We start from the raw sequence: 13,019 nt of genomic DNA on the forward strand, positions 1-13,019 counted from the left end.
TACATATATAGTTCAATCAATTAAAATTCTACTCCGCAGCAAGAAAAATCAAGTGAATAGTATATTAATTGTTTAAAGTACAGCTAAAAGACATTTTCTAATTGCATCGTTCACATACAATGGCAACACTGTCTTCCACAACAGCCTCGAACGCTAGCGAACCGCCGAAAATTAGCAAATTTTTCAGTAGCAGCTGCAATTATCAGAGTAAAATCCAACAAGTGATCAGTTTCAGTTTTACCTCGTCAAATTTCATCTTTATCACATGCATACTCAGCATTAGTAAATTGTGCACTGTTACCGCTGGCCCGGTACAAACTACCGCCGCTGCGAGTACTACGGATCCCACCGCCACAGCTGGTCCACCATACAGTGCAMTGAACGCTACCACGTTATTGGAGAAATTACATTCGTTTGCCACAACACTCGGCCCACCTGTGACGTCCACATCGTCGGGGAAGTCATCGAAAAACAGCGCTGCTGCGGCGAATAGTGTCAGCGACGGCAGTGGTTCAATGTCGTTTTTCGGTCGTAAAAATTTATTAAATCTAGATTTTAAATTTCTAAATGTCTCCGGCAAAATTGGCACGCCATTTAGCATTGGTGAGTAAAAAAATAACATTTTTATATTGTATTAATATTTCTTATTGTCCTTGTGTTACGAGGGCGTTGTCTGTAGATTGGAGTCTCCCTCAGAGAAGTGACTAGCCATCTTGAAAGCCGATACTAGCCTTAAGCTCACTAACCACGCATTCAGGTCTGGTTAAGGAATGCCTAACCTGTGTGATAAGACTAGTAATGGTGCCACGTCCAGCGGAATCGTAGGCAACTGTAAAGTTGATGAGCTGTCAAGAAAAGATAACCTAGTGCCGCTATCAGTAGAATGGGAACGGGTCGGTACTATTCTCTCCTCGTATGTTACTCCACTGAATAGCTGAGCTTAGCAGGCGCTATGCTACCAACGGTTCATGCGCTGTCGCAAGTTCCTTTCGGACCAAGATTGATCGGTAGACATTCAATGAGCTCTTTTCTCCACTGTAAGGCTTAGCTTCTCCCTAGTTGTGGGTGTTCTAACAGGTCATTGTTCTATCGGCGTCCATGCTGTAAGGTTGAGAATCTTACCGGACTTCAACTGCAGAAGCTTTGTGTAAAAGGACTAAGTGGAAACATCTTAGCACTACTTTCTTCATTATTCCGCCTTTGCGTTATTAAGACTCTAAAACTTGGAAGCTCACAATTATGCCACTGAACTGGTGAAATTAAATGCTTGAGCAAATTTTTGTTGATCACAAGGCGCTTGACTTACAAGCTCGCCTTACAGAACTTCTATTTTTAAGGCTTCACAAATTACTTCATCCAGTAGTTCAAGTGCGATTTCTGGACCAGCCATCAAACTTAACTCATTATCTATTTGGTTAGTCTAATAATATGTCTGAATTTATGAATACTTATGCTCCCTTAACGGACCCGTTCTTCTCTCAACTGCAGGTTAATCAATTTGGTGTCTCTATCTCAAGGTCATAGAAACGATAATATCTTTTCGACCTGATTCCTTTATTGTGTATGTGACAGCTTAGTCGGTTCTAAAAGCTGTTTGCTTTACATCTGGTGAGAATAAATTATCTGTTTAAACCTTCTTAGGTGGAATCTTCGCCGAATTTAGTTTTTTTTGTCTACTACGATGGTCAATATTTAAAATAATTTTTACTTACTATCTTCTACACACCAAAAAATGTTTTCTATATAAGCAAAACTCGCGCCACCCGATTTCTTAGCTTTGCTAGCCAAGTGGTCCATTTCGCATASMTWTAAATATGTACGTATGTATATAATTATTTGAAAATCTATTTTAGTTGGTCGTGTATAAAAATAGCCGACAACGCWGCCATTGCACTCCCAGCACACATATCCACAAACCGTTCGCCGACATGGTGGCTGCGCCAAACTGCCTCAACCACTGGCTGCACACGATTGGCCAAARACTCTGCCGCTAACACGCTTCATGCAGTGAGGTTTGTGTTGTTGGTGCTCCGTTTGAGTTGTACTCGCTTCTTTTGTGTAAATTTTTATTGTTTTTTTATTTACTAAGGCAAATGTAAGCGCGCTGGCGCTTAGTAATTGTCAAGCGTCTGCATTCTTCAAAGTCATTTCGCGTCTACTGGCCTGTCTGCCGACTTGTTTTCTGCRTTTTGTTGTAATATTGCATTTCGCTGCTTATACATACATATATTCACTTCCACGTTGCCGCTTTTGCCGCTCTCCGTTGTCGGACTGGCCGCCAAAAATCAACCRCATTTCATACCTSGCTTGGCTGACTTCACTGAGTAAGCGAGACTTGCGCATTTTGCTTTTGAGTTATCTACTATTTAGTGAAACTTTTTACTCCATTCACTTCGCAGTTGTGTGCAGTGTAATTATCGAAAATACCGGCCGGCATTGAAATAATGTGCCATGCTTGTTCGGTAGTGTGTGGTGCGCGGCGGCATAGCGACGGCTACACATTTAAAAGTCAATACCAGTCTTCCCCAACAGAGCGTCCAAGCAGGCGCCGCAATTGTATAAAAGTGAGTATGGGTTGAAGAGTGAGCCAGCAGTTGGCGAGAGTGCCGGCAGTTGAATGTGCAGAGGAGCAACAAGTGGCAGCCGCTGCTTGAGCATTGAGTTAGCGTATAGTTGGCGCTGCTTGCATAAGTCCATATGTATTATAACCTACAAACATGCTTACATAATTTTTTCAAATTAATATGTATAAATATATTTGTGTGGCTTTTGGCGGCACTGTGTGATGAAGAGTAGAAATTATTAATTAAGTTCATGAGGTTACAAGTTCAGCGGTGTTAAATTGTTTTACTGAACACTACTAAAATTAATAAATACTTTAAAGTTTTAGTTTGTATTGTGTTGSTAGCGAGACACCTATAAAATTAGTATGGAAAGTTAAATTAGTGTCTACTCGTGCTGTTCTCTAAAAGTAATCTAACTATAATTGTACTTATAATACCCTTCGCAGTCTCATTTCTTATAGTATTAAAGGTTATGAAAATAATTTTACATTGATTTCGGTAGGTAAGTTTCTATGTAAACTATGTATTTGTTATAGTGCTTCGATCTGAGCAATAAGTTCGAAGATTGTGGTACCTCATTTTGATCGGTCAGTTTGTATAACAGTWTTTCATGCTAAATTAGTCCAACGTTAGTAGTATAGGCATTTCCAACAAATGAGCAGCTTTTTCGGGAAGAAAGGATGTGTGCCATATTTCAAATTGATATCGCAAAAGCTGCGAGACTTGGTAGTGTACATACAGACGGTCGGACAATGCGAATCGGCCCAGTTCGCCACGATACCAAGTTTCACTCAGTCACTCGGAATTCAAATCGTCGCGTCATCCGGATTTTTTGTTTTTTTATAGTGAGTAGTCGAAAAAGTCTTTTCGCTTTTCTAATCAAATTTCAACTTATGGTTTATATGTTGATAGAACACTTTTTGCCATTTTTCCGCTAGAGACTTTATTCCATCAGTGTAAAAATTTTCTGGGTTTTCAGCGAAAAACTGCGACAAGTAATTTTAACAGGCTTCTCTTGAAGCCAACTTTTTTCCATTAAGGAGTTCTGCATTGACCGAAATAAATGGTAGTCCGATGGTGTAATGTCAGGGCTATATGGTGGATGCATCAAAACTTCCCAGTCAAGCTCTCGCAGTTTTTGCCGAGTCATCAAAGATGTGTATGGTCTAGCGTTGTCTTGATGAAAGACAAGGCTCTTTCTATTGATCAGTTCTGGCTGTGTTTTGCGATTGCTTGCTTCAATCCCATCAGTTGTTGTTAGTAAAATGTAGCATCAATCGTTCGRCCAGACTGGAGCAGCTCATAGTGRATGATTCCTTTCCAATCCCACCAAATACTCARCATTTTGACTTTGAGTTCATTTGCTGAGCTTCAACATGCTTGGACCATCATCTTTTTCTCACATTATTGTCGTATTTGATMCACTTTTCGTCTTCTGTTACCATTCGCTTCAGAAATTGTTCGATTTCATTTCGTTTCAGCTAAGAATCGCAGATGTTAATTCGGTCCATTAAATTTTTCACAGACAATTCATGTGGTACCCAAACATCGAGATTCTTTTTGTAGCCAGCTTTTTTTGATGGTTCAAAACCCTTTTATGACGAATGTTAAGTTCCTTGGCGATGTAATGGCTGCTTATCTGTCGGTCCTGGTCAATCTTTTCCATAATTTCATCGACTTTTTCAACGATAGATCGACCATAACGGAAGCGAGTGAACCATTCTGGCTACACAAACTGATAAAGGATCGTTCCYATAAACTTCACTTCATTTCATTGGTGGCTGGCGTGGGATTCCTTTCTTTTTTATACAAAAATTTCATAATAGAGCGCATTTCTTSATTAATTTCACTCATTTTTGAACAGGCGTTGACTTTTTTTCAACTTCCCTGGTTAAATGAAGCATAATATCTCACCCTTCCAACACTATATGGTATGACACAATGTGATTGGTAGCCCTGGAGATGTACGACTGCAACTATTGACAAAATACGAAGAGACTTTTTCGACTACCAAATATTTGTCTAAAATTCTAGTGGTTTCAGTCCAAAGAAGCGATATTCCGTATCTGATATTCCTTTTTAATTAAGTTAATGAATGTTTAATAAAAAAATATTTATAACTATTTAAGATYACAAAATTATATGAAAAATGTTAAAAATTTCAATTTTTTTTAATGCTTCATTCTTTGCATTTATACTAGTGTGCGCGTAAATGCTTCAAAATGTTGCAATGTTTTCACCCAACCAGGCACAACGTGTAACTTAACTAACTTTGCACACTCACGCGCATTCTTCTGCCATCGACACACACACACATATTGAATTTTAAAGCTTGTTCCAAAATTAGATACACGTGCGCGCCACAAAGCCTTTTCCTTTTCAAAGCCAATGATCTTTTCGCTTCTAGTTTCTTTTCATTTCTGCACTTGTGTCGAAAGCCGCAAAAGTTAAGAGCAATCTGCCCGAAGCAAAGAAGAAGTGCACGACAAAAGCGCAGCCATAACTTTGCTGCCTTCCCATTACCCTCTGCTTCTYAGTCCTCTTCAGTTGATTGCACTTGACAAGTGTGGCCAGATTGTGCTAATTCTTTTTTTTTTAAGTGCGCAACGAAAAAAGCATAAGAAATACTAAAAAAAAAAGTGCTCTTCCTTTTATATATGACAAGTTCGACCATTGTGAAATTGCATTTCCAATTAGAAATTGCATAATTTATGTTTAATATATGGCATTGATTATAATGCAAGGCTTAGGCGCATACGAAATCAGCTAACTCTGCTATCATAGACTCTACATTTGTATATATATGTACATATAATACTTGTCTACAGCATACATATTATATATTTACATTATATAAGTAAAACGCATCCATAAACGGTGTGCCAATTATGGTGACGGAATGTCTGATGCGGCAGGTTGTTGCCTTTTATGGTTAAAAATGCACAGCCAACGACTTGTGTGGTTGCATGATGATTTAGCCTTGAACTGATTGAAGAATGTATACATCCTTGTGTGCYGTTGCAAGTATTTTAGTGGGTTAATAAAAAGCGAAAGTACCGTGGTCAATGCTATGTGAAATATTTTCGAGCGACAGCAACAAAAAACAGGAAAMAACAATAACTTGTGCTGTAGCGAAGCTATAGTATCGTCAGTTTCCTCCACAAGTGMATTTCTTATAGCGATTATGGTATGAATGTAAGTATGTGCTATAGTGATTCAAACTGAACAGTATGGTCCTRAATGCTAGCTTCGCTTTGGATAATAATCATTGTCATATTTTGTGAGGATATTTTATAAAATATAGCTAGAGCCTATAGAGTGATCCAAATTGAAGCGCATAATTGGATATTGCCGCGTTGGCTTTCGTGGGTTTCCTCGAGCAAACAACAACCTATTTTCATTAATTTCCAAGTGCAAAAAAAACCGCAGGATCTCGGAAAAAACTTGACACCACGTTGACAGAAATACTTACAGCATTCATATGAAGCAGAAAGAAAAAATACAAGTCACACCTTAATGCCTGGCTGAGCAAAGCAATTAAACAACTTCACGTTTTACTTTCAAAGTCCTTTTATCTTTGCAAAGAAAATATTTGCTCTCGGTTAATAAATAATTTAATTAAACACAATGCACATGATAAAAACAAAATGAAATAAGATTCTTAGACAAAGAAAAGGTAACGAAATAATGAAAAGTAGGGAGCGTATAATAATCAGATATAATACCCAATATATAACCATTATGTTAATCAATATATACACTTTTCATAACCAGAATGATTCAATATAAGTGTACGATAACCAATATATAACCAGCTATAACCAATCCTATAATTTTGTTTCAATATGAGCGGTTTCTATATCGCTTYACTTTCGCCTGTAAACTTATGAAAAGTGATGTTACGTTATTTTGCATTTTAGCTGACTATATAACTGCTTATACATACATAACTTGTGCAGTGAAARAATATTTTTGATATGAAAACAACTTTGAAAATATGAACAACATGAAAGAGAAGTACAATTTCATGCCACTTAAACATTTTCCGCGCTTTTTGTTTAAATTGTACATTGCAATTATATGCAAACTAATAAACTTATATGAGGATATGTAAATATACTATATATAGGTATTTTAATTACACCGCTTAAGTCTCGGATTTTTATAGTTATTGTGATGACGTCAAAAATTGTCATAATAGTTAATAGTTATGGTGTTTTAAACGTTTTTTTTATTATCTCTTCTATACATTATGTATGTGTGTAAATTATTTATATATATAATCTTTAGGTGTCAAATGTCAACAAGAGCAGTTGTTACTTCGCACCTGTCTAAGTTTTTTAGTTGAAAAAAAAACAATAATAATAATTTGTGTTGAAAACGAAAAAAAGTCTTTACACATGCATCTTTTATAGCATGAAAGAGTATAAAAACRACTTTATCTTGATTTTGATTGGTTAGTTTGTATGGCGACTAAGATATGTACTGTGCCAAAAAAATAAGGTGACATTGTATTTATTTTGMAAATTCTTTATTTATTCTTCCAAAACAGTTTCATACCCTTCAAAGTAATCCCCTCCCGATGCAATGCACTTATGCCAACGGATTTTCCAATCTTCGAAACACTGRTTGTAGTCACTTTSCGGGATGGCCTTCATTTCCGTCTTCGCTGCGGCTTGAATCTCCTCTATCGTATAAAAACGGTGTCCCCGGAGCGGTTTTTCAACACCAAGTCTTTGATTTGTTGAACATGAGCTTCGTCGGTTGAGGTTGGTGGTCGCCCTGGGCGCTCTTCGTCTTCGACACGTTCACGGCCGGCTTGGAATTCACCATACCACTTGTAAACAGTTGTTTTAGACATAGCCTCATCACCAAAGGCTTTTTGCACCATCCTCAACGTATTCGCAGCAGAAAATTGATTCCGTAAACAAAATTTAATGGAAACTCTTTGCTCAACAAATTTCGACATCGTAAAAAACGAAAAACTCACTTTTAGCAGCTCACAAAACGACACATATGTATATCAAAAACTAATGAATATTTTGACATGAAATTTGACATAAATGTGACTGACAGTACTACCAACCTAAAAAAAAAAAATAGTAATTCTCCAAATCCTTCGACGCGCGCAGTTTAAATTCAAATATCAACTAATTTTTTCCGCACAGTAGTGACACGATATCGTCAGTTCTGATAAAARAATAGGTTCTTAGTGAGAAAAGGATGCATGCTTCATCAATTTCCGACTTCTGAACCGGCAAGTCTGTACCTCGATTGGATTCTAGCCTGATTTTGCTTTGTGTGCAGGTGCATTGCTGTGCTACAAAATAACTTTGCCGTGTCTTCTGACCCATTTTGATTATTTTTTTTTGATCAATGCATGAATCAAATTGATCATTTGTTGTCTGTAGCGATTATTACCATATTAACAGTTTCAAGAGGTTTTTATAGCTCATAATAAAACACGGAGCATTGCCTTTTTCCTGATTCGATCTGTTCTTGCAGCCGATATTGATGGTTGTGCCAAATTCTTCTCTTTCTTTATAACAGCTTAGGCGGTTACAGCCGAGTTAACAAAGTCAAACTTAGAAAAAAAATTGATATTAGAATACGCCCTTAATCGATTGCAATTAAATCGAATAATTAATAGATTATCACTACAAGTGCTCTATTAATTATGTTGCACCCAAGCATGTTTCAGTTTTCCTGCCCACATCACATTAAACTCTAAAATATACACGCTGCGACTGCATAAAGCATGGCGAAGCTTTTAACCGCCCTACAACGCCAAACTGTTCACACTGTTTTATCATTTTCACCTGCAGCTGAGATTAGCGCGCCCACACATACAGACGCAACTTTGCGTGCGTGGTTTTTAAGCCTTTTGGGAAAAGTTCATGTGCGCTTCAACTAGCAACAAGCACAAACACACATACTGTAGTCTTGTTCGTGTATAGCCGGTGCTCGCTTGYTGTTTTGCCCGTCAAGCTGTCGCTGTAGTGTTTGCTTTTCCATAGCTTAAGCTCACCTGGGGTGTTGCATGCATATATCACGCTTTTGTTGCGAGTTGCAGATTTATTTGCGCTTGCAACTCCCGTAGCATGCGACATTTTAACCCTTGTTTAGTAAATGGTGTCCGTCTGTTGCGCTAAGCACGCACAACAAAACACCATGRCATTTCGACTCTTTCATTTTTACACTCTGATAAAACTTTTGCCAACTTCATTTAACTATTAAGTTGCCAGTGTTGCATTTCCCTTCCTCAAATTTTACTACTCTCGCACACACACACATATGGGTAAATTGTTTTGTGCACTTTTCATCACGTGTCACCTTTAAGCGTGCAGACATACTTGCGTAACACTTTCCATATTAATCAGCGTTCCATGCGCTCACTCTCCTTCCCCCGCTACCACACTGTACGAAATTTCGTCTACATAATTTCCCATGTTAATTTGGCGCTTTAAAAGTTTTTACTTTGGCTTCATGTCGTTCCTTCCCACTTTCTTGCTATAAATTGTCAACTTTTGTGGCTTTTCAGTTGTGCGTCTCCTATTGGGTTTCCCAACCCCCTAACCGCACCCTCTTCGCTTCATTTTGTAGTTGCCATTTTGCTATGCACCTCCTGCGTAGTTAATCAAGTTGCTGCAAGTTACGTAATACTGTCGGTTATGTAAGTATTTAAAAAGTGATAAAAGTAGATATTGGAAAAGTAAATGTTGCGGCAAGTAGCTGGGGCTTTAYGTACATGTGTTCTCACAGTTTACTTGAGTAAAATGTCAAATTGATGAACATTGCAGCGCCATCACCTTTCTGGATTTCTTAAGGGWATTTTCGATAAGTCAGAATAAAACGAGATTTTTTTCAATCAAGAACTGAAGACATTGAACCACCGTAAACGTCGTGAGTTTGCTGATTTTACCTTGGAACAACTCGAAAACGATAATGAGGCCTTTAAGAAAATCATCTTCTCCGATGAGACTCACTTTCATCTAAGTGGTGCGGTAAATATTACATTCACTTAAATTGACAATCATCGGTTCGTATTTCTTTCGAATTGAAGCTGGTGACACCACCACATTAAACAATATACAATAGATCAATGACAATCAATATTTTATAGCCGCAATTGCAAGAACTTAATCATGAAAACATTTGGTTAAAACAAGACGGGGAAACGTGCCACACAGCATGTGCAAGAACCGAATTATTGCGAGAAAAGTATGGAGATTCAATTATTTCAAGAAATTGTGATTGAATTGCCTCCAAGAAGTTGTGATTTAACATCTACATAGACTACCTCTTGGGGAGTTATTTGGGGTGGTTGATCTTTAGCAATAAAGCAGATTCCCTTTAAGCTTCAGAACTTATGATCCTCGTCCATGACATGAGGACGGGAATAATGAGTGGCTTATAGAGTTAGGTATTTGACTTCGAGAGAGACTTCTCAATTGGCCACTCAGTCCGAAGTGACAAATGTTAGTAATAGTCATTTTGCGTTGGATTTCGGCGGTGAAAGTGTTATTGGTTTTAATACTGGTTCCAAGATAAGCGARTTTTTCTAGTGGGAGCCAAGTTGTGAGTACGACGACTGTTGGTTTGATGACTGGAGATATTTCGTCTTGCCCTCGTTTACTAGCAGACCCATTTACTTCGTGTCGTGGCACGATTAGGAGTCGCCTTGTCTGAAACCTCGCTCTCGGAATTTTTCCTATTGCTAAACGTCAGTATACACAGCCATATTAATTTTGCGGAAATACCAAAATTCGGACATGGTGGCATAAAGACAGCGCGTTTCCGGCTGTCAAAAGCTGCTTTAAAATCGACGAAGAGGTGGTGTGGATCAATTTTCTTCTCACGGGTCTTTTTCAAAATGGCGAGAACTGAATATCTGATCAATAGTTGACTTTTTAGGCCTAAAACCAGACTGATAAAGTCCAATCAGTCCAATCTTTCGGAGGCTTATCCCAGCAGATTGTGAGGTTTCTCTTTTTGTGGATTAGACAGAGCATACTTAAATTCCAATCGTCAAGCATGATTTCTGATGCTGATGCAGCYCCTTATCAGTTCTTCGCCGTCGTGTTTGAATAGCTCGGCCGGAATTCCCGCCGCTTTGTTGTTCTTCAGATGGGTAATTGCTATTCGAACTACTTCATGGCTGAGAAATGGTACGTATGCTCCATCGTCATCGATTGGGGAACCGAGTTCGCCATATTCTGGTATTATGCTTTCACTGCCATTCACTAAGTTGGAGAAGAGTTCCTTCCACAATGTCAGAACTTCAATCCAAACTATAGAAAAGTTTGTTGCTGCTGCTGCTGTGTCTGCTCCATCTGCTGGTATTGGCGCTGCTGCCGAAAAGAACAAAGAAGAGAAAAAGGTGGAATCGGAGCCCAAGTAAGACGACGATATCGGTCTCTTCGAAGCGAAATTAACAAGAGAAAACTSTACAAAGCGCTGAAAAGAACCGCTAGTCCAATGTTTGGAGAACTGTATACAGAAYATGCAKAAATTTGATAGTTCTTGGGTAATTTATCTCCAAGTACTTAAATGCTGAAGCAAATTTGAAAAACTTAGTTTTGAGAGAACGAATTTAAAGTTACTCTATTGAAGCTGTTTGAACTGAGTGGCTACATATAAGAAGGCTGTAAAAATTTTTCCTTTCAATTTCTCACACTAGGATTGCTCCATTAGGCAAGAAATGCTTCACTGCATATATACTCTTATCTCCACAAAGAGGCGCTTTGAACTCAAAATAATAACATATGCGCATATTAGATGTCTCCACATTATTATCAAGCTATAGAAAGATTCCTAACATTTGAAAATTTCATAAATTTATACAACTTTTATCGATATTGACGTTTGAAGTGCGAAAGGATAAGTCAAAAGAAATAAAAACATCCAAATGGAAGTGCAAAAGTGAGAAAATATTAAATAATGAGATTACGTCAAAAGTGTTGACAGCAGGGACTTARCGCTTGTGAAAGCGACACACAAAGTCAGCAGAAGAACCCCGTAGAAAGATATTAAGATTACAGTAAATAKCAATGGCAAATGTCGCATTGTCATAGCTGGTAAAGGTGGAGTGCTGAAAACACATTGCATGCATTTGTAACCATAAATATTGGCTTATATCTATGCACCCKATATAAATATGTGTGAGTGTGTGTATTGCGCATCAGCTGTGTGAAAACGCTTGSGCTGGTCGCCGGCACGCGTCAACGCTTAGATCAAAAAAACCGCTCATAACGAGAGCAAAGATTAATTGAAACGAAATGTTGCATTGACATTTGCACGACCGATGGTCTACCGSGCCACCGTGACACCGCACATAAGCATATTGTTGCAGCAACAACAATAACAATGATAACAAAAATGCCACACAATGTAGTGCAAATAATGCTTTGCTGGCATTRTGTAATGCTGGAGGGTTGCCAATAATGTCCTTGATTTATTTGGATTTTCGAGTGGCATTCACACACACACACACACATACATCCATTTGCACGTGCGTGCACCCATACTTAGACGCATTCTGAATTGCCCACGGTCTAGTATGCACAAATGTAGGGCTAATTTAAGAGTGGAATTGTGTCAAAGTGAGATTGAAAACGTCGCCCGGCATGAGTGTTTGCCCAAACGAGCTTGCACAGTGCTGTCTATTGCTTGAGTACGTGTCGGATTGCTTCACATGCAGTTGTAAATTGCATTTGCTGTTTATATTTTTGCGTTGTTTTTGTTTTTGTTTTTGTTGTCGTGTGCTGTGTATTATTGCCGCTTCATTTGTCGCATGGAATTCTATTGGTTCTGTCTATCACAAGTGCCCAGTAGGAAATATGTATGGATTGTGAAGGCGGCAAATTTATAATATGTGAGTAACTATCATATGTGAGTAAATGTTGCAAATTGACTTTGTCATGTTATATATAGGTATTTATAATGTAATCCCGAAATGCATGAAAAAAACAGACTTATTTACCCTCGGTCTCAAATACCTCGGTCTATACTGTGAAATGCATTATAACCTTTGGAAGCCATTGTTGTAGTAAAGCTTGTCTTTTTGCTTCAAAAGAAGCCGCAGTTTCTTAGGCTCCAAGGCCTGAGTCAAAGTGAGATTATCCGCATAGACTTTAGACTTTACAGATCCCCATAGGAAAAAGTCTAACGATGTGTGCCGTCTTGTTGAAATCAAATGTTTCCGAGATCACTAGCTTCAATTTTAGGCACCAAATAGTCTAGTCGGTGATAATAAMKCGATAACWGTCGYCCTTAACGGTTACGTTCTCACCGGCATCATTTTTGAAGAAACATGAACCGATGATGCCAGCGGCTCACAAACCGCACCACACTGTTGTTTTTTCTCGTTGAAATGGCAGCTCTTGATTCTCTTCAGGTTGCCTTTTGTCGTCCCATATGTTGGCATTTTACTTGTTTACGTACCCATTGAATCAG

The 13,019-nt window shown here is 38.3% G+C and overlaps 1 protein-coding gene across 1 annotated transcript in view; it reads left to right on the plus strand.

Moving 5' to 3' along the window:
* LOC108966509 (low-density lipoprotein receptor) overlaps positions 1 to 13,019 on the plus strand; it is a gene marked incomplete in the record, with an annotated part of 366,712 nt that overhangs the window by 1,464 nt on the left and 352,229 nt on the right. Inside the window, 1 exon segment of the mRNA XM_018929448.1 lies at positions 40 to 603. Within this exon segment, the coding sequence (XP_018784993.1) occupies positions 120 to 603 (484 nt within the window).

Source organism: Bactrocera latifrons, unplaced genomic scaffold, assembly GCF_001853355.1.
Source record: "Bactrocera latifrons isolate USDA-ARS-PBARC rearing strain unplaced genomic scaffold, ASM185335v1 scaffold_162, whole genome shotgun sequence".
Classification (NCBI taxonomy): domain Eukaryota; kingdom Metazoa; phylum Arthropoda; class Insecta; order Diptera; family Tephritidae; genus Bactrocera; species Bactrocera latifrons.